The 25,836-nt window shown below is 34.9% G+C and overlaps 1 protein-coding gene across 3 annotated transcripts in view; it reads right to left on the bottom strand.

Annotated features, from left to right (window-relative positions):
- Positions 1–4,877: 4,877 nt before the first annotated feature.
- The window catches only part of Ubr1 (ubiquitin protein ligase E3 component n-recognin 1), a 150,993-nt gene continuing 130,034 nt past the window's right edge, over positions 4,878–25,836 (bottom strand). For 2 of the 3 annotated variants that reach the window (XM_015480756.2, XM_048792979.1), the window contains exons 41-48: positions 22,662–22,749; positions 20,955–21,088; positions 19,188–19,296; positions 17,380–17,436; positions 15,135–15,212; positions 10,262–10,432; positions 8,757–8,858; positions 4,878–7,571 (exon numbers count right to left, since the gene is read on the bottom strand). In XM_015480756.2, coding sequence (XP_015336242.1) covers positions 7,430–7,571; positions 8,757–8,858; positions 10,262–10,432; positions 15,135–15,212; positions 17,380–17,436; positions 19,188–19,296; positions 20,955–21,088; positions 22,662–22,749 — 881 coding nt within the window. In that variant the 3' untranslated portion in view covers positions 4,878–7,429. The remainder of the gene's footprint in view (positions 7,572–8,756; positions 8,859–10,261; positions 10,433–15,134; positions 15,213–17,379; positions 17,437–19,187; positions 19,297–20,954; positions 21,089–22,661; positions 22,750–25,836) is intronic. The other variant, XM_048792980.1, reaches the window with a different exon arrangement.

Here is a 25,836-nt window from a genome sequence, read left to right as displayed (position 1 = left end):
CATATTTATGTGGTTCCAAGGATCAAACCCAGTTCCTTGTGCATGCTAAGCGAGCACTCTACCACTGAGCCACAACCCCAGCCCTCCCAAGCCCTCTTGAGACTTCGATCCATTTGAGTTGATTTTTATAACCCGGGGAAGAGACAGGAGTCTACTTTCATTCTTGTGCACATGAATATCGATTTTTCCTAGCACTATTTATTGAAATGGCTGTCCTATATACAAAGCATGTATTCAGCACTTTGTTGAAAATTAGTTGGCTGTTGCTGTATGGGTTGACTTCTAGGGTCTCTATTCTGTTCCACTGGTCTATGTGTCTGTTTTTATACCATTGACATGTATTTTGAAGTCAGGGAATGCAATGTCTCCTGCTTTTTTTTTTTTTTCCCAAGATGTCTTTGGCTATTTGGAGGTTTTGTGGTTCCATACAAATTCAAGGACTTTTTTTCCAAGTTCTGTGAAGACTATCACTGGTATTTTTTAAAAATTAATTTATTTATTCTAATTAGGTATATTTGACATCAGAACACATTTTGATTCATGTACACAATTGCAGCATAAACTTTACAATTCTCTGGTTGTACATAATGTATCGTCACACCATATGTGAAGTCATACCTGTACCTGGGGTTAAGATGTCCATCTCATTCCACCATCTTTCCTGCCCCCATGCACCCTCCCTACTTCCTCCCCTTTGACCAGTCAAAATTCCTCCACTTTCCCCATGCCTCCCCTCCCTGGTATGAATCAGCATCCACTTATCAGAGAAAACATTTGGCCTTTGGTTTTTTTGGGGATCGACTTACTTCGCTTAGCAACATCCATTTACCTGCAAATGCCATAATTTTATTCTCTTTTAATGCTGAGTAATATTCCATTGTGTATATATACCAGAGTTTCTTTATCCATTTATCTATTGAAGGGCATCTAAGTTGCTTCCACAGTTTACCTAATACGAATTGAGCTGCTATGAACATTGATGTGGCTGCATTACTATAGTATGCTGATTTTAAGCCCTTTGGGTAAAGACCCAGGAGCAGGGCGTGTCAGCACTAATCTCCAGAATACACAAAGAATTAAAAAAACTTAACACCAAAAACCAAACAACCCAATCTATAATGGACTAAGGAGTTGAAAAGTCACTTTTCAGAAGATATATAATCAATCAACAAATATGTGTAACTGATGTGATTCTGCAATCTGTATATGGGGTAAAAATGGGAGCTCATAACCCACTTGAATCAAAGTGTGAAATATGATATATCAAGAACTATGTAATGTTTTGAACAACCAACAATAAAAAATTAAAAAAAAACAAAAAAAAAACAAATATATGAAAAAATGTTCAACATCTCTAGTAATTAGAGAAATGCAAATCAAAACTACTCTTCATCTCACACCAGTTAGAATGGCAGTTATCAAGAATACAGAAAATAGGGCTGGAGATGTGGCTCAAGCAGTAGCGCACTCGCCTGGCATGCGTGTGGCCCGGGTTCGATCCTCAGCACCACATACAAACAAACATGTGTCCACCGAAAACTAAAAAATAAATATTAAAATTAAAAAAAATACAGAAAATAAATGTTAGAAAGTGGGGGAAAGGCACACTCATACATTGCTGTAAATTGTACATCCAATCTGGTAAGCAGTCACTGGTATTTCTTTTTCTTTGTGTATATATTTTTTATTCAAATAGATTTCTGCTTTACATAGGTTGTTATAATCTACTCTTGTTCAGTCATTGATATTTTGATAGGTAATACATTTAATCTACAGATTGTTATGGGTATAGTATGGACATTTTAACAATATTGATTTTTCCAATCCATGGCACCTTTACATTTTTTGGTGTTTCATTTTCTTCTTTTTTAGTTCTCATAATAGAGATCTTGTAAATTTATCCCTGAGTGTTTTATATTTTGTAGTTATTGTAAATGGGACTTTCTTGACTTCTAGTTCAGAAAATTAACTATTGGTGTATAAAAATAGCTATTGATTTTTCCATATTCTTTAAAAAATTTCTTTTAGTTGTAGATGGACACTATATATATATAATATTTATTTTATTTATTTTTATGTGGTGCTGAGGATTGAACCTAGTGCCTCATGCATGCAAGGCAAGTGCTCTACCACTGAGCACAGCCCCAGTCCCTTTCCATATTCTTTTTGTGGAATATAGTTGTATGTAATGCTGGGATTTGTTGTTACTTGTTTGCACATACACTCAATATAATATAATTTGGTCAGTATCATTCCCCAGTGTTTCCCCTTTCCCTGCTTTCTTCCCTCCCCCTGGGAAAAAAAAATCAATTTTCGTATGTTGATTTTTGTATCCTTCAGCTTTTCTAAGTTCATTTCTTAGTTTGAAGAGTTTTGTTTTGGTGGTATTTGAGGTTTTCTATAAGGTCACTTTTTTTTTTTTTTTTTGCAAACAGTGACAATTCTGCTTTTTCTTTTCCAATTTGGATACTTTTATTTCTTTTTCCTTGCCTCATTGCTCTGGCTAGAACTTCTTGTATGATGTTGAATGAAAGAGGTGAAAAGTTGGTATCCTTGTCTTATTCTTTGAGAAAAAGCTTTCAGAATTATGCTAGATGTTGGCTTATTACATATGACTTTCATTATGTTGAGTTATGTTCCTTCTATACCATATTTGTTAAGAGTTTTTATTGTGAATGGATATTGAACTTTATCAAATACCTTTTCTGCATCTATTCTGCAGATGATCATATATTTTTGACCTTCATTTGGTTAACGTGTTCTATCATATTTATTGAACTGCATGTTGTACCACCTTGATGGGCCTGGGGTAAGCTTTTTAATGTGTTGTTGGATTCCATCTAGTATTTTGTTGAGGATTTTTGCATGAGTGTTCATTCAGGATATTGGCCTTTTTTTGTTGTTGCATTCTCATCCTTGTTTGGTTTTGTTATCAGGGTAGTAGTGCTGGCCTTGTAGAATGAGTTTGGAAGAATTCCCTCCTCTCCAACGTTTTGGAATAACTTAAAAATTGTTATTAGTAGAACTCAACAGGAAGCCATCCAATCCTAGACGTTTCCTTTCTACTCTTCTTCGCCTCCCCCTTCCTTTCCCCCCACCCTCTTCTTATTTTGTAGAGATGGGGATTGAAGTTAGGGGCACTTTACCACTGAGTTACATCTCCCAGTCCTTTTATTTTTTTTAACTTTTGAGACATTTTCTTGTTAAATTGCTGAGGCTGGGCTTGAACTTATTACCCTTCAGCCTTAGTTAACCTCCTGAGTCACTAGGCTGACAGGTATATGCCCTTTGTGCTCAAATTCTGGGCTTTTCTTTGACAGAAGCTTTTTTATTATTGATTTAATTTTGTTACTTGTTACTGGTTTGTTCAGGCTATTTTTTTGAGTTCAATCTTGGTTTTACATGTACAGAAATTTGCCCATTTCTTCTAGGTTATCAAATATGATGGCCTATAGTTGTTTAAAATAATCTCTAATGATGTGTATTATAGAGCCTCCCTTTTCATCTCTATCTTAATCTAGCTAAGGGTTTATCAATTTTGTTTATCTTTTCAAAGAACTAGATCTTTATTCATTGATTTTTTTTTAAAATATTTATTTTTTTTTAGTAATCGGCGGACACAACATCTTTGTTGGTATGTGGTGCTGAGGATCGAACCCGGGCCGCACGCATGCCAGGCGAGCGTGCTACCGCTTTAGCCACATCCCCAGCCCTATTCATTGATTTTTGATATATATATATATATTTTAGTTTTAGGTGGACACAATATCTTTATTTTTTTTATTTTTATGTGGTGTTGAGGATCAAGCGCTCTACCGCTGAGCCACAACCCCAGCCCAGTTCATTGATTTTTTTTTTTTATTGGTTGTTCAAAATATTATAAAGCTCTTGACATATCATATTTCATACATTTGATTCAAGTGGGTCATTGATTTTTTTTTAAACTTTATTTCATTTGCTTCTGGCCTGATCTTTATTATTTACTTGTTTCTACTAATTTTGGGTTTGGTTTGCTCTTGTTTTTCTAGTTCTTTGAGATGCTGCTTGAGTTCCTTGAGATTTTTCTGCTTTTTTGACTCAGATGTTGACTACTATAAATTTTAGTACTGCATTTGTTCATAGGCTTTTCAGTATGCTGTTTCGGTTCTCATTGATTACTCCAGAGTAAGTTGTTTGCTTGTTATTAACTTCTTCTCTTTTGGCAGTGCTGGGGATTGAACCCAGGGCCTTGTGCAGTCTAAGCAAGCACTCTACCATGAGCTATGCTGCCATCCCTAACATCTTTCTATTTGAAGAATACCTTTTAGCATTTTTTTTTGTAGAACAGTTCTGGTGGAGATATATTTCTCTTTGCATTTGGAAATATCTTTATTTCCCCTTCATTTCTTAAGTAAGTTTTGCCAGGTATTCTTGGTTGGCAGTTTTCATCCTTCACTACTGTGAAAAATTTCATGCCACTTTCTGTTGTCTCTAAGGTTTTTGTAAAGGAGTTTGCTGTCAGGTAACCTGGGACACCCTTATGTGTTTATTTCGTTGTCCATAGCCGAGAATCTTTTCTTTGTGTTTTAACTATAAGAACTTGATATATCTTGGTTGACTTAAATCTGACTGGTGATCTTTGACCTGTTTTTGTGCTGTGTTAAAATGTATGTATAATATGTCAAATACACTTTACTGTCATGTATATCTAAAAACAATAAATACAAATAAAAAGTGTACTTAGGGTACTTGTATAGCATTAAAAAAAAATAAAACATATGCATATACCTAAATACATATATTTGATATGAGTGCTAAAAGTTATTTATGATGCAGTATATGATCAAAAATTTTTGAGATCCATTTACACTAAAAATTTCTCTTTTATGAAAATTTCCTGGGCTGACAAAGAAAATTTTATTGAGAGCTTCCTTTTAGGTATAGATTTTTATACTTCAATCCCAAATCCCCAAACATGAGAAGTCCCTTTTTTCCTTTTAAATATACACATATATTTTATTTCAAAAAGCACAAGAACATTATACAAGTTTTAAATTTACATTTTTGCAATAAAAGATATCAATATATGTATTATTTGTATAACTTCATCATGGATGGAATTTGAATCAGTGGTATAAACATGTTGCAGTCACTAAATATAGAACATCACAGTGAACCAAAATGCATAGTTGTTACGAAATGACAAATGACCACTAAAAGGTGAACTCACAGCCCATACACCAACATAATAAATTAATTATACAGATATATGCTTTTCTTCACTGAATCATTAAAATTCTTGCCAACCCCTCACCAAACATTAGAAAAACACAGTTTTGAAGCCATTCTGTTGAACCAATTCCTTCACGTACTACACTAAAGAAAATAAAGTGACTTGGTTGCTTGCTTGTAAGTAAACTTCATAAGCATAATTAAATTGTTTGCAATGATGAAGGCAAACTACTAGGACATTTGAATATCACTAAAAATCCCATGGGCCGGGGGCAGCACTGAGACATAAATTCATCTACAGTGCAGAGATCTCAATCTCATTAAGTAGAACTCAATATGAAATGGGATCTTTGGCAGTAAAGGCTGGCTGGCCAGTGCCAGACAGTCCCTCTGGCAGCTTGATAGCTTAACTCTAGGATTTATGAAGTGAGTATAAAAAGACCAGAAATAAAGTTAGTTTATCCTTGCTAAACGGGAAGCCAATCAGGGCAGAAGTCAGCATTTTCTGTGTTTATTTTAGCTCAGATTTCCCAGCCAAATAATCAATCCAACAAAATTATATAAGAAACCGAGGAAATGACCAAATAATTTAATCATACTGGCAAATGTGATAAACTGAGTACTGAATTCTTGGATCCTCACCTGTTAATTGTTATGAATTATTCACTAGAGAGGCACCTATTTCCTGATACCTTCCAAATTGTAATTATCCAAGTAGAAAATCATGATTGTAATTCTGAAGCCAGCTCATGCCAATCCCTTACTGCAAAATTCACTTTTCTTTGTGTAAAAATACCAAAAAATCTAGCCCCAAATGTGCACCACTGATCACTTAGCAAATATATCTTTACTCGGTTGCCTTTGCTGAGCAAAGAAGGTAGGAAAACATTTATACACATACATGACAGCAGTAACCACGGGCAATATAAGATGCATTGAATGCATCATTCAAACTGATAACATTATCAGAGACAACAGAAGCTAAAATGGAAAGATTCAATTTATATTTATGTCTGCTGTTTTATATCACAATTTCTTGATATAAAAAGTTAAAGCCAAAAACCAAAAAGTCTATGCACAAATTTGGGAGAGCGCTATTATTTATAAACAAAATGGCTCAACCATGGCAAAACAGGACACAGACCACTGATCACATGGCTTGTTTGTTTATAGTAGTTAAAAAAAGAGTTTATGAAAAGGTTGCGCACAGATACCAAATAAACAATCTGTCTTTTACAAAGACACAAAAGATGGCAGAATTGGCTTAAATCGGATTGTTGTAATTTACAGTTTTTATGCTTCATTCATTGGGGGAAATTTTCTTCTCCTCATTCTACAAATAGTTTATATCAGAATTATAACAGGTTTCTGAAAGTCAAATACGATGGTGCCAATTAAGAGATAAGAGATCTCACTGTAGAAACTTGACTTTGGAAAATGTAAAGCATAACTTAAACTCAACAAAGCTATTTGTAGTCAGAGGTGAGGATTTCAGGCTCTGTACCATCAGGAATGAATAACAAATATGTTATCCTAAATAACTCTTTTTAGGTCTACAGAGGGAATGATACTTTTCCATACTGGCAGAACTTGCACTCTGTCCAAAATAAGATTTAGATTGATTTCTGGCTAAAGCAGCTGGTGGCACATTAAAGATATTTCCTTGAAAGGAAAATAGTAAAGTTTAATTTTTTGAAATCTTTCTCAAAGGAAAAACACTGCATGTTTTCTGCATCCCCTCTTTAGTTTCAAGAAGAACATTATATATTATTAGAATCTTGTCAGTGATCCAATGCTACCTGAACTACTTGGGAAAACACCAAATACAAAACTGCAGAAGAGACAACCAACATATAAAAATGTCCACAATTGTTGATGTGACTTCATTTACCAGGTGGATTAAATGATATGAAATAGGACAAAGGAAATGAGTTTCCTGGAAATATTAGCAGAATCAGACACTTGGGGTGAACAAGCATTTCTTTAGTGTTCCAGAACATAAAACAGATTATTAGTCGATGTCCTTTTTTCCCTTAAAAAGTGTATTTGCTAATTGAAAGCAATACACTATTAAGAAATTTCTTAATGATATATGTGAATCTGGACATGGAACAAAAGACCCTCTAATACTTCCCCAGCCCTCAGAAAGATCTCCATAATTTTAAATTAGTCTTTATTACTGTTGTTATTTGTGATTGTCTTGAGGCAGAGTTGGAGCTCACAGTAATTGCCAGTTGAATCCAAATAACATCTGATTAGTTTCCTGGCTCCTAGCAATCTCTTCTATAATGCAGTGTTGTTGCCAGACCAAATGGAGCTTCCTGTATCGTTCACGAGATAAATGAAGAGGGTTGCCCCTCCTTCAGGGGGAAAAAAACAACAACAAGAACACGAACAACAACAACAACAACAACAACCCAAAAAAAAAAAAAAAAAAACACATAAGTTTGAACCAAATTATAGTAACATCTTTATTGTCTAATTAGTATGTACTATACTAGGGGAAATGCTAGGTTGATACCAGAAGTGAAGAAAAATGAAAACATTTGGAGAACAACTTAAATGTTCCTGGAGCTGAGAGGCATCACCAGGAGAAGGCTTAAAAAGAGATATCACTTTACTGTTGAGCTAAGAACTTGATAATAGCACTTTGTTAACAAAACAGACATTTACTCCTTGATTATTCAGGAAATAAGCCAAGGATAACTCGGACATAATAAGACCTCATTTAGGTTGCCAGTAAGATTTACAACTTGAAGTTATTTCCTGTCAATTAGCCTGAATGGAGCTCTAATGGCTTTCTGACCTGTAACAGCTTATTCAGCTTCAATTTATGATCCTTGCAAAGCACAGGTTAGGTCTAAGGCAAAACCAAAGTCCTCAAGTTATATTCTTCTACTCAGAAATATTTGGTTACAATTATCCTTATGATACAAAGCACCTTGGTGCTTAACAAATATATATATATATTTTTTGAGGTGAGGGTCTTGCTATGTTGCTTAGGTTGACCTCAAATTCCTGGGCTCAGTTGAGCCTACTGTCCCAGTCTCCTGAGTAGCTGGGACAAAAGGAGCATACTACCATGCCTGGTTTAGGAAACAGTCAAATAAAATACCTTTCAATATTAGAGTCCCGAAGTTTGTAACACTGTGTAACACCTAATCCAAAATGGAAATAATGAATATCCACTCTAAACCAGATTCCCTCACTGGACACTACAGATTTATTTCTTTTACATACCAAGGCCATACCTTCTAAGTAATTAGGAAGACAGATCAGTTAAAGAAAATAGAACATGCAACATTCGAATGGTATCTTTAATAACTTTGGAAAGTGTTACCTTCAAATGTGGAAAGCACAAAGTTATATAAAATTATGTGCTACTTTAGGATGGCATCACGTTTAATATTTTAAATTTGTAGCAATAAAAATATTTCTTGATTCTTAGCATTAGCTTTTATCTACATGCAGTAATGTGATTAAAAATTTTAAAAAATTGTACAAGAGAATTGATTAAAGCCTTCCTATTAAAGAAAAATTCTTACTTCAGCCCAGGGTCTGTTTCTCCATATTCATCCAAGTAAGGGGCTGGATAGGCACACCCTCTGGCTTTTCCTTCAACCAGGACCACTCTGCATTCTCTGATTCTGAAACATAAAACAACCAACAGGAAATATTGTTAAGTTCATATGTACAAATGTTAGGCACTGCATCAAAGTTAATCCAGAGTAAAGACATAGGTGGGTATCTGTAAGGAATTCAGTATTAAGACAATATAAACACAGATAAATATAGACTAAGTTGTGTTTTGTCTAAATAAAAGAGAACAAACATCATTTTTTTTGGTTATTTTTTCTTGAAGCAACAGAAAAGGATCTGTGGGAAATGGGACAAGCAATACTAGCTGGATATACTGAAGAAAGGAGGCTGTCCTACTTGAGCCACAGATACCTTGAAAAATGGCAGCTGGGGCTGTTCCTGTACTGTTTCCTAACTCACAACCTGGGGAGTGGGGGTGGAAAGAACTTAACAGAATAGAACCACATCTTCTAATCTGACAACTGAAGGTTGTCAACATAATGTCAACTAGGGAAGTGTAAAGACACTTCTGGTTAGAGCCAACCTCCAACAGTGCAGATTACATAAAGAACCACTGTCAGGTAGACTTATAGAATAAAAAAGTACTACAGAGAAAAATTATAAAATAAACAGTTGAAATGATGGTGGTTTTCTCTTGTGGGTTCCCTAGAAAAAGGCAGATACTTGGGTTTGGCTTTTATGCAGGCTATCCCCTTAGTTCAAAAGCTGCCTTTGAGCAATAATAATACATTTCCACAGTTAGTAAGACATTAAAGCCTATGTAAAGAGAAGCTGCATTACATGGGGAGAATGGAAAGCAAAAACACATATCAACTTTAAACTTCATTTCTCTGAGACAATCTACACTCATAAATAAATATTATTACTGTTCAACTCTCGACCTTTTGCTGAAAAACTAGGGGAAATGCTAGGTTGATACCAAAAGTGAAGAAAAATGAAAACATTCAGAGAACAACCTAAAGTAACAATTTACATTTACTTTTTTTTTTTTAAGAGAGAGAGAGAGAGAGAGAATTTTAATATTTATTTTTTAGTTTTCAGCGGACACAACATCTTTGTTTGTATGTGGTGCTGAGGATCAAACCAGGGCCGCATGCATGCCAGGCGAGCACGTTACCGCTTGAGCCACATCCCCAGCCCTACATTTACTTTTTAAACGTAAGTTTCAGGACTCAAGTTTTTTCATTATACCTGAATATTCCACTGAGTCACAACCCCAGACCTTTTGTATGTTTTATTTAGAGATGGGGTCTCACTAAGTTCTTAGCCTTGCTAATTTGCTGAGCTAGTTCTGAACTCCCAATTCTCCTGCCTCATCCTCCCCAGCTGCTGGTATGCTCTAACTTCTGATCAGTTGTTCATTATTATCATACTATACATGTAATGACCTCTAGATTGGATCCACATTCCCTAAGCTCCTTATCAAACTTCCAGATCATGTATTACTCACTTTAGGAAAATGCAGACTCCTGCTCCACAGTGAAGTGCATGAAATATGCAAGCTCCAACCTCTTCCCCATTTACGATTTCTTGGCAACAAATGTTCTGAGAACATAATATGGCCCCACAGAAAAGACAGAGGACAGGATGCTTTCGTTCATCATCTGCAGATCGTGGACACCTGAAAAGGAAAGGTAACAATTAAAGTGGCAGAAAAACTAAACAAAAAAGCACCATATATTTAGAGTTAGCAATGAAACATGTTTTCATACTTGCTCCTTTCCAGGGACTATTTAATTGGGTGATTCCTTTTTAATAGCTCCCCACTAAGGGAACTTAAAAAATTTTTGATTTGGGGGCTGGGGTTGTGGCTTAGCAGTAGAGTACTCGCCTAGCATGGGCGAGGCCCTGGGTTCAATCCTCAGCACCATATAAAAATAAATTAACTAACAATATTGTATCCAACTACAACTAAAAAATAATTAAAAAAACAAAAAAACAACACTCTGATTTGGTTAAGGATGTAGCTCAGTGTATGCACGTGTCAGGCCTGGGCTTTACCCTAGCACCAAAAAACAAACCTTCTGATTAGTCCACAGTAAGAAAATCTATTATTAAATATAGTATCCTAATAATTCACATAATATCTAGGACTAAATATGCCTTGATGTGAAGACTCATTTATAGAATCTGGTATTCATTTAATAGTCACCTACCTGCCCTATGTTGGGCCCCCAATGTTGAAGGAATATGATCTTGTGTGTAATAGTTTAAAAAAATGACGTTTTACAGTAAGGATCCAAAGACTTTCCTCTTTGAAATATTGGACCTTCAGGATTGAAATAATTGAGTTGATGCACTCTTCCAACTCAGTAAGCATAGCAAGTCTTAAGAAGGAAAAAGTGACAATTGACTTACATGAACCAAGTAGTACTTTGAAACTTTACCATTTTACCTGGTGGTATGCAGGAGCCTTACTATAATGTTCCAAAAAGAGGAAAAATGGCTATCTTTGAAATAAAAGAGTTTCCCATACTTTCTCTCTGTGATATATGGACACAATGGAAACATATATCAAGAATCCTTAATTTAGATAGTAAAAAAATAAATAAATACAACAAAAGGAGACATTCACCTAGAGTAGAATAAATAGCATCAAAAGAATCTCCAATGTGGGGGCTGAGGTTGTGGTTGTGGTTGTGGTAGAGCACCTGCCTAGTACATGAAGGGACCTGGGTTTGATCCTCAGCACCACATTAAAAAAAAAAAAAAAAGAATCTCCAAGGGTATTGACAGTTTCTTTTCTGATCCCAACTTTCTCAAGCAAGATAAGAAAACTACCATGTCTACACAGGAATAAAAGAACTCTGTTTTTTTGTGGTGTGGGGGATCGAACCCAGTGGAACTCTGTGCATAGGCAATCCATTTCTGTCTCCTAAAGTTGAGGGGGGTGTTTTAACTTCTTGGGCGGGGGGGGGGTGAAGTATCCCAGAATATAATTAAAACTCTTTTTAGATAAAGCTCAAATCTTATTTCACCTGTAAAGCAGGATGGCTGAGTCTTAGTTACCAGCCATCCTATAGATGAAAAGGTAAGGCAGGGGAAGGATGTGTAAAGGATATTAACTAAGCAGCATTCCTCCAGCACTAGATGGGGTTTGGTTTTAACAGGAACTGGTGATAGCAGTAAGTGGCAACATCATCCAGGAACATCTTCACTGTGATTAAAGACTTAACACTCTTCTAAGATTCCCCCTAAGAGGAAACAATCTGATATCCTTTAACACTTGGAAGATAGTATCTTTTGGGCTGAGGTTGTGGCTCAGCAGTAGAGCGTTCGCCTAGCATGTGCGAGGCCCTGGGTTCGATCATCAGCACCACATAAAAATAAAGATATTGAGTCCAACTACAATTAAAAAATAAATATTTTTAAAAAAAGATAGTATCTTTTGACTTGGCTTCTGTAATAGCAATGCAACCCTAAGAATAGGAGAATCACTGGGGAATGGTATTAGTCAAATTATATTACTATATTGCATGTATTACAAATAAGTAACAACAAATCCCATCATTATGTACAACTATACTGCACCAATAAAATATGGGGAAAAAATAAGAGAACCACTGGATTTAGAGCTGTATGCAATCTTTGAAATTATCTAGCTAATTTTTTGAAGGATGAGAATAAAGTGGCTCAACTATTCCTTTAGCTGGCTGACTAGCAAGGGAGTTATTAAGACCAATTCTATGGTAACAGAGGCTGGAGTATGGGATACCCAAGTCCCCACTGGGACAGTTAACCCCTGCTAATTTCATACCATACAGCAATCAATATTAGTACATCATCAGTAAGACTTGAACTGACTTTGATTTTTCAGGCTGCTGAGAATCTTGCCATTTAATACAAATTACTACTAATTTTATGTCATCATTATCAATTTGGTATGTGATAGAAGGATACATAATTATATCTAGAGAAGTTTTGGCTTATTATTTTAAAAATATATGCACTGTGATTCAAATATGAAATATTCCAACAGTTAAAGCAGATATGAATACAAGTCTCTATTCAGTGACTGACATTTCATTGGTGATCACTGATTTTGTTATTTCAATAATATCACTGCGGGCCAGGGCTATGGCTTGGGCCCGGGCTGTCGCTCAGTGGTAGAGCGCTTGCCCAGCATGTGTGAGGCACTGGGTTCGATCCCCCGCATCACAAAAAAATAAATAAATAAAATAAAATAAAGGTACTATGCCCATCTACAACTAAAAAAATATTTAAAAAAATATCACTGCAAGTAAAGTGTAAAATAATAAAACATCTTAAAACTATAAAAATTATGTCTAACTTTATATAGTAATATCATTTCTCTTATAAAATAACTAATAGGTAATTCATACATGATGTTACTAATGAGTATACTTTGTTTTACTTCTCACCAATCTTTGTTATCACCCTGTTCTTTTTTCACTTGAAACGATCAATGAAAGGAGAGAAGAAAAAAACAAAATTTGAGAACCACTGCTTTAGAGGTTTTAAGGGACACTGGCAAGGTTCCAAAAGAAGATGAAGGGGATTTTTTTTTTCTCTCCAAGATCCAAGCAGGCTTGTCCCTGAGTCATAATACTATTATCTGTTTTGCTGTGATGATGGGTTTCCATAAGATTTTATTTATTTTTTAAATATTTTTTTTAGTTACAGTTGGACACAATGCCTTTATTTATTCTTATGTGGTGCTGAGGATTGAACTCAGCACCTTGCACGTGCTAGACGAGCACTCTACCGCTGAGCCACAACCCCAGCCCCCATAAGATTTTATTTTTAAAAAGGGTTCTTACAATTTAACAAAAAAATTTTGAAGAGTTACAAAATATGGTGGGATAGGCAGCTCCAGATATTGGTCCCTCTGATAAACCACCTACTGAACTAGGAAGAACTATCTGAAGCAACTCTTTTGGGACTCAAGGCTAGCTGAATATTTGCAGCAACCAGGGGAGTGGTATATTTTGGTATTTTATGTAGCAGCTATCATTCTCTACCCCCAGCCTCATGACAGGGAGTTATGGAGATGGAGGCTTATTTTTCTGGTGTGACTTGTTTGTGTCAGGGTATGCCAAAGAAACCTTGTCCTATGGAAAATGGAATTATAAGTTTAAATTTAAATGGTAGTTCATAGAGGGACAAACAAAAGCACATGAAGAAATGAGGTCTCATACATTGCTGGCGAGAATGTAAAATGGTACAGCCTCTGTGAAAAACAGTTTGACTGTTCCTGAAAAAGTTAAATACAGAATTACCATATGACTTAGCAAATTCCACTCCCAGGTATATACACCAAAGAAATAAAGCACGTATCCATATAGAAACGTGTACATGAGTGTTCACAAAAACACTGTATGAATGTCGAAAGGGGGAAATAATACCATCATAAATGTAATATGAATGCTCATCAATGGATGAAGAAATAAACAAACCAGGATATATACTATGATGGGATATTACAGAGCGAAAAAAGGAACAAAGTACTGATACATGCTACAACTTGGATAAGCCACAAAAAATGCTGAATAAAAAAAGTTAGTTAGGGGCTGGGGCTGTAGCTCAGCAGTAGCACACTTGCCTAGCATGTATGAGGCACTGGGTTCATTGCTCAGCACCACATACAAATTAAAAAAAAAAAAAAGAAAAAAGTTAGACTTGCTTTCTTCTACATAAAAATCACAATGAGAGGCCAAATTTTGTTTCCTATGATTTTCTAGTTTGGGGTTTTAGTTTTTTTTTTGTTGTTGTTGTTTGTTTCTCTAGATGATAAAATTTGAAATATTTTCTTATACTAAAAATATTCAAATGTAATTTGCCAGGATTTTGTCATTGGAAAAAAAATGTGTACATGCTTATTTCAATAAAATTAATGTGAGAGAGAGAGAGAAAGAGAAGAAGAAGAGGAAGAAGCAGAAGTAGCAGCTAGAACCACTTTAAGATTCCTTTTATATGATATATCCACAGCAGGAAAATTGAGAGAGACATAAAGTAGATCACTGGTTACCCAGGGAACAGAAGACAGGGGAATGGGAAGTGTTTGGAGTGATGAAAAAGCTTTGAAACTAGACAGAGGTGAGAGTTGTACAACACTGTGAATATACTAGAAGCCACTAAATTGTATACTTTATCATAATTATGTTATTTGGATTTCATATCAATTTAAAAAAATGACAATCACTTTTATGGAGGAAGCTCAGTGGTCAATTTGATAAAAGTTAAGTTTGTTGGTGGTAGTTTAGACCAATTGCAAACTTAGGAAAATATTTAAAACACACACACACACAAATGTGCATGTGTGCACACAGACACACCACACTCACACATACTCCCTCTCTCACCTGAAATGAGAAGCTTGATTTAGGAGACAGCTGTAGTCATCAGGAAGCTCTATCAAACTGTTTCTTTTTCTAGGATACCTAGAAATGTAATTTAAAAGGCAATTTTATTTATGAGTAAATAAGCTCAGATAAAAAGTTGACCAAGGTGTACTGGGGTTGTGGTTCAGTGGTAGGGCACTTACAGTGGCTAGCATATGTAAAGCAGTGGGTTTAATCCTCAGTACCACATAAAAATAAATAAATAAAATAAAGGTATTATTGTCCATTACAACTAAAAAAACATTAAAAAGATGAGGGCTGGGGCTGTAGCTCAGTGTCAGAGCACTTGCCTAGCATGTATGAGGCACTGGGTTCAATCTTTTTTAACACCACATAAAAATAAACAAATAAAGCATTCTGTCCAACTACCAAAAAAAAAAAAAAAAAGAAAGTTGACCAAGGTGGGGCTGGGGTTGTGGCTCAGTGGTAGAGTGCTCGCCTAGCATGCCTGAGGCAGTGGGTTCGATCCTCAGCATCACATGAAAATGAAATAAAGATATATTGTGTCCGCCTACAACTAAAAAATAAATATTAAAAAAAAAAAGTTGGCCAAGGTGATAAAAATATCTTTAAAATAATAAAAGGATCCAAACTTGAAATCCAAAAGAAATCCACCTGTTGAGTTGATTAAATTCAAACTTCTTAATCTAGAATTCCAAGTCTTTCATCAGCTGGCTTCGTTTCTAAACTCAAGTTCCACTATTTCCTAAGACTAAATTGTTTTAGCCTGTCTAGTAAGGGAACATAAAGTAGTAGTTAAGAACACAGTTATTGAAATTAGACACATCTGGTTATAAATCCTAACCAGATGAGGACTGAATATGTGTGTGTATGCATATACCACATATACATATATATATTTTTAAATTTGTTATAGTGTCTCAAGTTTTATGTACATAACTAGATTATAAATTACTCATGACCAATGGCTACATGTATGTTTTAACTCTTTTTAAATCTCCCAAAATATTTTACTACCATGATGGGGAAATATATCTAGTTGAGGCTCTGAGGATTTTTCCTGAGAGGCTGTTTTGTTTGGCGTGTGTGGTTCTAAAAATAAAGTTAGTTTCTTTTGACAAGTGGCTCCTGATTGTGCCCAGCCAGACTGCCCAGCAATATCTAAAAGGCACAAAATTGACTTGAAATAAAAAAAAATTGTGTGATATCACCAGTCCAAAAATATGTACTCATCTTACAAATCTTTGTTTTTCTCTATTCTGAGATCTTTCTTTTCTTAGTGAGATTTAAATACTGCTGGATCTAGGCACAGGAGCTAGATATATTATCACTAACTCACTAAAGCTGGGTTACAAAGGGAAAGAGGCATATGTACATTTACACTGGAGTTGAAAGGAGTTCAGAAGTGAGAGGAGATAAGATACAGGAGGCAAATGTACATTGTCTCACAATCTCTGTTTTCCATAGAAGAATGGTACTAGTGCTGGTACTTAGAGCTGCGGATCAATTCCTCTGTTTTTTCTAGTGATTCAATTCAAATAAAAGTAGACACTATCTGTTAGATTGACCCTGGAAGAAATACAAAAAAGACGAACATATAGTTCTCACCCTTGTTTACTTTTTAGTGATTTAGGGTGTTATGGGGTATATGTGAGCACATATTAGGTTTTATGAAGAAGATGGCATTTGATTTGGTACTTGAGGAAGAAGTAGATTTTGATAGAGGTGATAGGAGGGTTGAAGATATTAGTTTTTTAACCATATAGACAGGAAAGGGGGGGAGATAGTTTTATTTTTATCTTTATTCTCAAAGAAAAAGAAGTAGAACCACTACACTATGATTTTAATATACCAGTAGTTCCAAGATGCCACTTCTTCTGCTTTTTAATATGTACTAGCTTAAGGATGATTCTCTCAATAGGTGCTGGAAGACTGACGATTTAAGAGGGAAAGAGTCACTACTCTAAGAAAAAACAATCATAGAAAGAATCTGATTTCTGGCCAAGACTTAAGAGATACACAGGAAATAATGTAGTGAGCAAGAATGAAAGAAGGCAGATTAGGGCAACCCCTGTTGGGTCCCTTTTCGCCCTGTGGGAGCTCTGACTCTTCTCACTTGAATAAAATCCTACTCTTAAAAAAAAAAAAAAAAAGTAGACTAAGAAGCATGCTCAAGAAATCAATTACCATTACTTTGGAAAACATAATGTGGATCGAGAGAAAAGGCTGAAGTAGTAAAACCAACCTGACCACAGTGCTTTTCTGCTTCAAACAGCTCTGTAAGACAGAATCTGCACACCACCTATGTGGAGCCAAGAGGGGGAAAAAAAAGAATGGATTACCACAGGTTCAGTGCAATATTCATCAATGAGCCATTATCTCTCTCTGTCCCTTTCCATGTTCCTCCTAAGTTTGTCTTACAAATTGTTCCTTTTCTTCTCCATTTTTTCCTCCCATTTTATTTGCCCACTCTATTATTAAATCCTTTTTAAAAAGTTTTATCAATTAAGGTCTAACTAAAAAAACAAAAACTACTCTAAGCATTTAAAAAAGAGGGAATTCAATATAAAGTGGTAATAAAAGTGGTAGGGACTGGGGATGTAGCTCAGTACCTACTACACGAGGCCCTAGGTTCAATCTCCAGACTTTCCTAAGGATTTACATTTTGGGTTGGGGATACAACTCAATGGTACAGTGCTTCCAAAGCATGCACAAGTCCTAGGTTTAATCCCCAGCAATGCTGAAAAGAAAAGAAAAAAGATGGAAGGGTTGAGTAGGCAATTTTAAAACAAAAAAGCAGGGCAACCTAAGATCATTCCTCAACCCAGGTTGGAGGAACAAAAGGGAACAGTGGTAATATTGGAGGCCAGGGACTTGGGTCACCAGTGGGTACTAGAATCACAATAGGTTTGTTTGGTGGGAACTGGAGCCAGAGAAGAATTGTACCACTACCACAGATGCCCCAACAAGGCAGACAGGTAGCCTAAATATCTACCAAATGACCTTCCTTTTCTTTTCTTCCTGGCCTCCAATATCCTGTGTCTCCCCCCTGGATAAATCCAGGCAAAAGCCAGCTAATAAGAGAGTCTGGGAAACATGACCTACAGGTGTCATTCTCCTACATTACAAAGCAGAGAAGAATGAGGCAAGCAGGTCCTGGAATGGCATAAAAAGCAAGAACTTTCTGTTTCAGAGTTCAAAATTTTAATACTTGATTAAACTAGCAAGTCTAAAACTTACCTACTCCATGAACTTAAATAAAATTAGTAGAATCTACTGTCCTTACACTCAACACAAAGCATGATACTAATTTGTTAAAATAATTTTCATCACATCAGAGATCAGAATACCTCATGAGAAATGAGGAAGAAAAGAAAAGAACCTAATACATAGAATCTAACATGCAAGAAAAGTGACAGGAGACAGAGGCTGACATTCATAGAAATCCTGACCTAGGCATGAAGGAAGATACTGGTTAAAGAAAAGGGAGGAAGAAAAAGGAAAGTGAGGAGACTGAAGAAAATCATTAGGGAAATAAAATAAGAGTAACAGTGAGAACTGATTATAAAAATGATGGAAAATGTTACAAAAATACAATAAGGAGAGTGGAGGTTAAGAAGTTGAGAACAGGAGATCAAGTAAATAATGAAGTAGAAAGTTTCCTGAAAGAGAGACTTTCCTTCTCTCCTCACATAACTTCCTGAGAAACGTGTTCCTACATGATATGTGCTACTGTTATGGATATAGTCCCAATTTGGGTTCTTTTGAATCTTGTGAATTTTATATATGAAGCAGCCCTTCCCTTCAATATTTTAAAACTTGAATGAGACATAAGTGGATAAAATAAGTAAAATGAATGGATGATAGCCATGGTGGAGCAAGCAGAAATTTTATCTGTCCATAGATGCTGGTCTTATACACAACTCCTTAAGTGTGTGAATCAGGAATCTAATTCAATCAATGCTAATCAACCTGAAAGCTTAGCAAATAACTTTAATCTAAAATTTTCAAATTGGACAGGAACCCAACAATGACATTTTACCCCCATAGTACCTCTGGAGCAAGGGCTGTATAGTATCCCAATATTCCTGGAAAAGCAGGAACAAATTTGTGGGTAAAGATAGATAGCTACATAGTGCAGTGTATTCTCCTTCTCCAGAATCTGCAAGGGAATAAAACATACATATAGTAAGTACATTATTCTTACCTGGTCAAACTGTTAATAGTTTCCTTGTTGTTTATGCTCATTTCTATATTCTAAATAGAGTACATTTTGTACTTTATAAAACTGTGGGTGGCAAGCACAGTTTTCATTTTACAACATAAATCTAATTGATTCACTCTTCTGATCAGATAGTGCCAATGCCTAACCACCATACTTAATATAAAATATGAAGTCCTTATTGTGGCATAAGATCCTAGGTGATGTTGCATGCACCTAGCAGCTTCTTAAATAGCTACCTTCTTTCTCTCTATTCATTTTCAGCCATACCATGACTTTCTGTTCTCTATGCTAAGAAAAGCCCTTGTATTTATTTTTTCTTCTTCTTAAGAATACTTTTTAATTACTTGTCCAGCTCAAACCCATCTGTGTAGCTTGTTGTTCAATTTCTCCTCAGAGAGAAGCCTTCCATGACCATCTATCATAAAGACTTTCCACTCTGGCCCCAGAACTCTCTATTTTTGTTTTATTTTTCTTTGCACTATCACCATTAGACATTATATTATACATATTTATGTTTGTTTGTTTGTCTGGCAACCTCCCAATAAAAGAAAGGACTTTATTTTCTATTGCACCTATTAAATAAACACATGACTTTTGTATGTGTGCAAGCAATAGATCTGTATTGGTAATTACTTTGGAAAGTGGCATTCTATTTTATATTAAATCATGATAAACCTTGATCTTAAAAGAGATTCCTTAGTGAACTGAATCCAAGACAAAGAATGTTGATATCTAGTAAATATGACATGGTTAATATATTCTCAAAGGAAAAAAAGAAGAATTTCAGAACAATTTTGGTGACTCTTTCAAAATCATGTAAAAGTTCTGTTTTTTTTGAACCATACAAAGCCATAAGGAAACCTCTATTTTGGTCTTGATATAGAGACAAGTAAATAAGAAAGAAATGACCTTGTTGCTTAAATATATGTGATTTTGGTTGGTTCTAGCATGCTTTGCCCAGCAGCATTTAAAATACAGTCATATGTTCAAAATTCAAATAACAAAATATAATAAAGTCTTCCTTCAACCTAGCCAAATAGTTCTCTTCCCTGAAGGCACCAATGTCTCTAATTTCCTATATATCCTATCAGTTATATTCTGCATGCAGGTATTTTATAAACTCAAGCCCATAAGCTATACATTAACAGAAACCAGAAGTAGGTTCTGTAAGATTATGAGTGTTATCTACAATGCAGATTAAAATTTGGCTTCAATTTTAACCTACATCAGAGAAGTGGCAGATAAGAGTGAATACAGATTGAAGATGAAGGGCGTGGGAAAATGGTTTTGCCTGTTCTAACCTTGTATTCTTTTTTTTTTTTTTGGTACAGGGGATTGAACCCAGGGTGCACTTAACAACTGAGCCATGTCCCCAGCCTTTTCTTATATTTATTTAAAGACAGGGTCTCCCTGAGTTGCTAAGTGCCTCGCTAATATGCTGAAGCTGGCTTGAACTCTCAATCCTCATGCCTCAGCCTCCAGAGTTGCTGGGATTATAGGTGTGCACCACAACTGTAACCTTGTATTCTTGAGCTTGAATATAAGAACAAAAAAAGTCTCCATTTTCTATTTTGTGATTTCATTCTTCTACTTACTGGTAAGCAGTTCTTCAGGTGGAGTTACCCCTAGTAAATAGTGGAAAAACAATGCAGCACAACGAAGGTACGGGGTGATTCCATTCTTCAACGAGACCCACAAATACCAGCCAGGAATATCACACCCAATGCATCTAGAGACAATAATTCCATAATAGGAGAGAATATTTATTAGAACAAACCTACAAATTTTAAACATATCCCTTGTTAAAAATACAAACATTTAAATAGTTTTAATAGTTTATTACCCACTTAATTTTTAAACATTTAAAATAAAACACTTAGCAAGTTAATAGCTTCAGTGTTTACATTTCCTAAAGAAAACCCAACTCTTATATCTTTACCATGTAGATTTTTAAAGCATAGAGCTGCTCTCTTCTTTCCTAGGTGGAGATAAACAAAACAAAATTGCAGTAAGAAAATCCACCTCAAAAAATCTTGACTCTCACAATAGTTATCTATTCAATATAAAAGTTGCCAAAGCTGATAAAAAATTTCTGAGATAAAAAATTCTTGTAATGAAATATGGAGAAAAAAATTTCTCAATAACTAATTGAAGCAACTAGTTTCACTAAAGAAATAATATTTTTCTGGCTTCTGTATTACAATTGACAAATGATTTATAGGCAATGAAACCATTCTATATTATACTGTAATGGTACAGCAGAGTGAGTTTAATGTAAACTATGAACTTTTGTTAATAAAAATGTATTAACATTGGTTCATTAATTTTAACAAATATATCACAATAATGAAAGATGAGGGGGGTGGGAGGAAATAAATAGGAACACTTTATATACTTTCTGCTCAGTTTTTCTGTAAACTTAAAAGGCCTCTAAAAAACAAAGTCTATTAACTTAAAAAACAGGGGTGGGGGGGAGAAGAAGACTGGTGAAGAAGATAAAAACAAAAGAGGAGAACCTGGCAGTAGATGAAATTTAACAAGCATGCCAATTATATTTTTTTGTTTTCACCTCTATATAGAGGTTAGAGGTACATAATTTTGGAATTATACATTATATAATTGTATATTATTTATATAATTGTATGTTATATGCATATTGAAATATAAATGCCAAAATATAGGAAATACATTTACTGATAAGCACATCAGCTATATAGCTCACTGTGAAAGGACACCCTGCTTTCTATTTTCTGTATTTACTTAAAATTCTAAATTCTGCTATTAGTTACAATTCTGTCATCTTTTATCTACATTCCCAGAATGAGGGTAAAGATGTGAACTTCTTTCTGTCTCAGAAATAAAAAAGTAGCTGATATTCCAACCTACTACTGTACTACTTTACAACTTTAAGTAAACTTTAAGGAAAAATCATCAAAATAAGCCCCATTCCCCCACAGGATAAGCCTATCCTATTAGCAAAGTCACATATTAAATGCTCTTAACTGATTTTTAAAAATTGGAATTAAAATGGTTCAAAAGTTATAGTACCAGCTGGGCGTGTTGGCACACACTTGTAATCTCAGCTGACGCAGGAAGATTGCAAGCTCAAGGCCAGTCTCAGCAACTTAGTGAGGTCCAAAGCAACTTAGCAAGATACTGACTCACTGGGGATGTGGCTCAGGGGTTAACCACCCTAGATTCAATCCCCGATACCAAAAAATGTTATATGTCAAATAACTGAACAATGACATAGAATTACTAAAACATTATCTAAGTAGACTAGACAATGGAACGTTACTCACCCGTTTGTATATTGTGAAACTTCTGCAAAGAAAGAAGATGCAGAACGAGCTTCTTCACTATCTTCTTCAACCTGAGCGAGGGGGAGGCCTGAAAAAAGAAACAATCCAAGATTAATCTGTGAATTGGCTATCTAGTTTATAAATTGCATCTCATTTCAAGGTTCCAAAACCTTTCCAGTAACTGCCAACTTTGCTTCTTACTTTAAGGCTCTGAATAAGTCACTAAGTTCTCTAACTTCAGTTTTCTTGTATTTAAAATAGAGATTAAAATGCCTACCTTGCAGTTTGCTTGAGGGATGAGGATGGTTATAGCACATTTGAATAGTGCTTTATTTTTATTATTTTATTACTGGGGATTGAACCCAGGAGCACTTTACGACTGAGCTGCGTTCCCAGCACTTTTTTTTTTTTGTATTTTGTTAGAGACAGGGTTCTCACTGAGTTGCTTAGTGCCTTGCTGTTGCTGATGCTGGCTTTAAACTTGTGATCCTCTTGCCTCAGCACACCTGGCAGTTCCCAGCACTTTTTAATTTTTTTCTTTTAAGACAGGGCCTTGATAAGTTGCTTAGGGCCTTGCTAAACTGCTGAGGCTGGCCTTGAATTTGCAATGCTTCTGCCTCAGCCTCAGCCTCCTGAGTTGTGAGGATTACATGTGTGTACTACTATGCCTGGGCTAGTACTCTGTTGTTCTAAAAATGCTTTTGCTGTGTGGCTGGGGTTGTGGCTCAGTGGTAGAGCGCTTGCCTAGCATGTGTGGGGCATTGGGTTTGATCCCTGGCACCACATAAAAATAAAACAAATAAAATAAAGGTATTGTGTCTACCTACAACTAAAAAAAAAGTTAAAAAATTCTTTTGCTTCTGCATTCATTCATCTGAAAGATCCAATTAAAAATTACCCCAAATGATTTTGTCTTATCTGTCTTGAATATTGGTAGATCTTTTCATTTTCCAAATAAGATCTTCTTAAGAGGTATACACTTTGTTTTTAAAAAGTGGAAAACATTATAAATTCATATTGATTTTCCTCAATTCAAATATTAAGAGTTTGGGGCTGGGAGTATAGTTAAGTGGTAGAGTATGTACTTAGTATACCTAAAGCCTTGGGTTCAACTCTGCACCAAAAAGAAGAAGAAGAAAAAAAGAGTCCAATGTTTGTGTAAGTTGTTTTTTCCTTGTTTTCTTTTTTTGGGGGAGGGGGTATTTGAAGAAAATTTTACTTATGATTAATTGCAAATATTAAGTAAGCTACTTGATGAGTTTGATAAATGTATTCATGTAACAAGATGAGTATTTTAAATTTTTTAGAGTAATTTTAGGTTACAGCAAAATAGAGCAGCAAATACAGAGAATTCTTATAAACCATCTTGTTGCTACACACAATCTTCCTCAATATTAACATCCAGCACTAGGGCTGGGGTTGTGGCTTAGCGGTAGAGTGCTCGCCTAGCACATGTGAGGCCTTGGGCTCGATTCTTAGCACCACATAAAAATAAACAAATAAAATAAATGTATTATGTCCAACTACAACTTAAAAAAAAAAAAAAATATATATATATATATATATATATATATATATATATATATATGTGTGTATTTTCAAATCCAGCACTCGAATAGTAGATATTTTATAATTCATGAACCTACATTGAAACATCATTATCACCCAAAGTCCATAGTTTATAATAGGGTTCATTCTTGGTTGGTACAAACATACATGCATCCATCATTGTAGTATTGTACTAACTAGTTTCACTGCCTTAAAAATTCATTGTGTTCCATCTATTTCATCTCCTCCTCCCATACCCCTGGCAACCACTTATGTTTTTACTATCTTCATATTTTTCTTTTCTAAAGTGTCATGTGGTTGGAGTCATATAGTAAGTTCCCTTTTCAGACTGACTTCTTTCACTTTGTATATGATTCTTTACATATTTTCATGGCTTGACAATAGGTAGACACAATAATATTTGTTGTCTGGATGAACCACAATTTGTCATTCACCCACCAAAAATCATCTTGGTTGCTTTCAAGTCAATTATGAATAAACAAAAACCAGCTATAAACACCATGTACAGGTTTTTGTGTAGATATATGTTTTCAATTATTTGGGTAGATAACAAGGGACATAGTGGCTGGATCAAATGATAAGAATACTTAGTTTTGTAAGAAACTGATAAACTATCTTCCAAAATGACTGTACCATTTTGTACTCCTATCAACAAGTAAGAATTTTTGAATAGGGTATTGTCAACCTTCCAACGTTTTTGTTCTTCTTCAATACCGAGTTGCCTATTCTGGGTCTTTCATCTCTCCATATAAACTTTAGAATCCTTTGTCCATATCCACAAAATAACTTGCTGGGATTTGATTGAAATATTATTGGAGTTTGCTTTGCTGTTCTGATTTTTACTCATTTCTCTTCTGCTGTGTACTCTTGGTTTTCAATGATGTTAATTTGTTTTATCCTAAAAATTACCTATAATAATTTCAAAATAACAAAATACTAATTATGAACAATACCATTAATATAAATCCAATTTAAGATCTAGGGGAAGCATATTCTTTTGTTGTGTGAGTATATTCCAGTGCAAGTGCAGATAAAATACTAAGTTTTAAAGTCATGTGAAGTAATCATTTTCTTGATATGCTTCAAAAAATTTCATTTGTTATTTTCAAATTTTAAAAATTATTTCCCCCTATTTTATTACTTTTTAGTTAAATAAAGCACTTACAGGGCTTTAAAATCAAACTAAAAAGAATATTCATTGGAATCTTTGCTCAAATTCCTGTGTCTTTTATCTTACCCTTGAGGCAACCTTTTTTAGTTTCTATTGTTTCTTTTATAAAAATCATAGGCAAATATAAATATACATAAGCATATAAACACATAAAATACCCTACATGAGGGAACTGTGTACTATTGCCAATGTTTTCCAATTTTTTCTTCACTTAATATCACTTCACATAAACAGGTTTCATTCACTTCTATCTATAGCTGCATAGCACATCCATATATGATATACACAGATTATTCACCCATTGATGGATAGCTTAATTGTTTCTGGCTTTTTGTTATTCTAAATAATAATACTATGAATAATGTTATACTTATGTCATTTCATATTTTTGCCCTAGAGAAGCTTGGGGATAGATTCTCCCCCCCCCCCCCCCCC

This window comes from Marmota marmota, unplaced genomic scaffold (assembly GCF_001458135.2).
Source record: "Marmota marmota marmota unplaced genomic scaffold, marMar, whole genome shotgun sequence".
NCBI lineage: Eukaryota > Metazoa > Chordata > Mammalia > Rodentia > Sciuridae > Marmota > Marmota marmota.
Note: the sequence above shows the minus strand (reverse complement) of the source record. Positions and strands in the feature narration are given on the sequence as shown.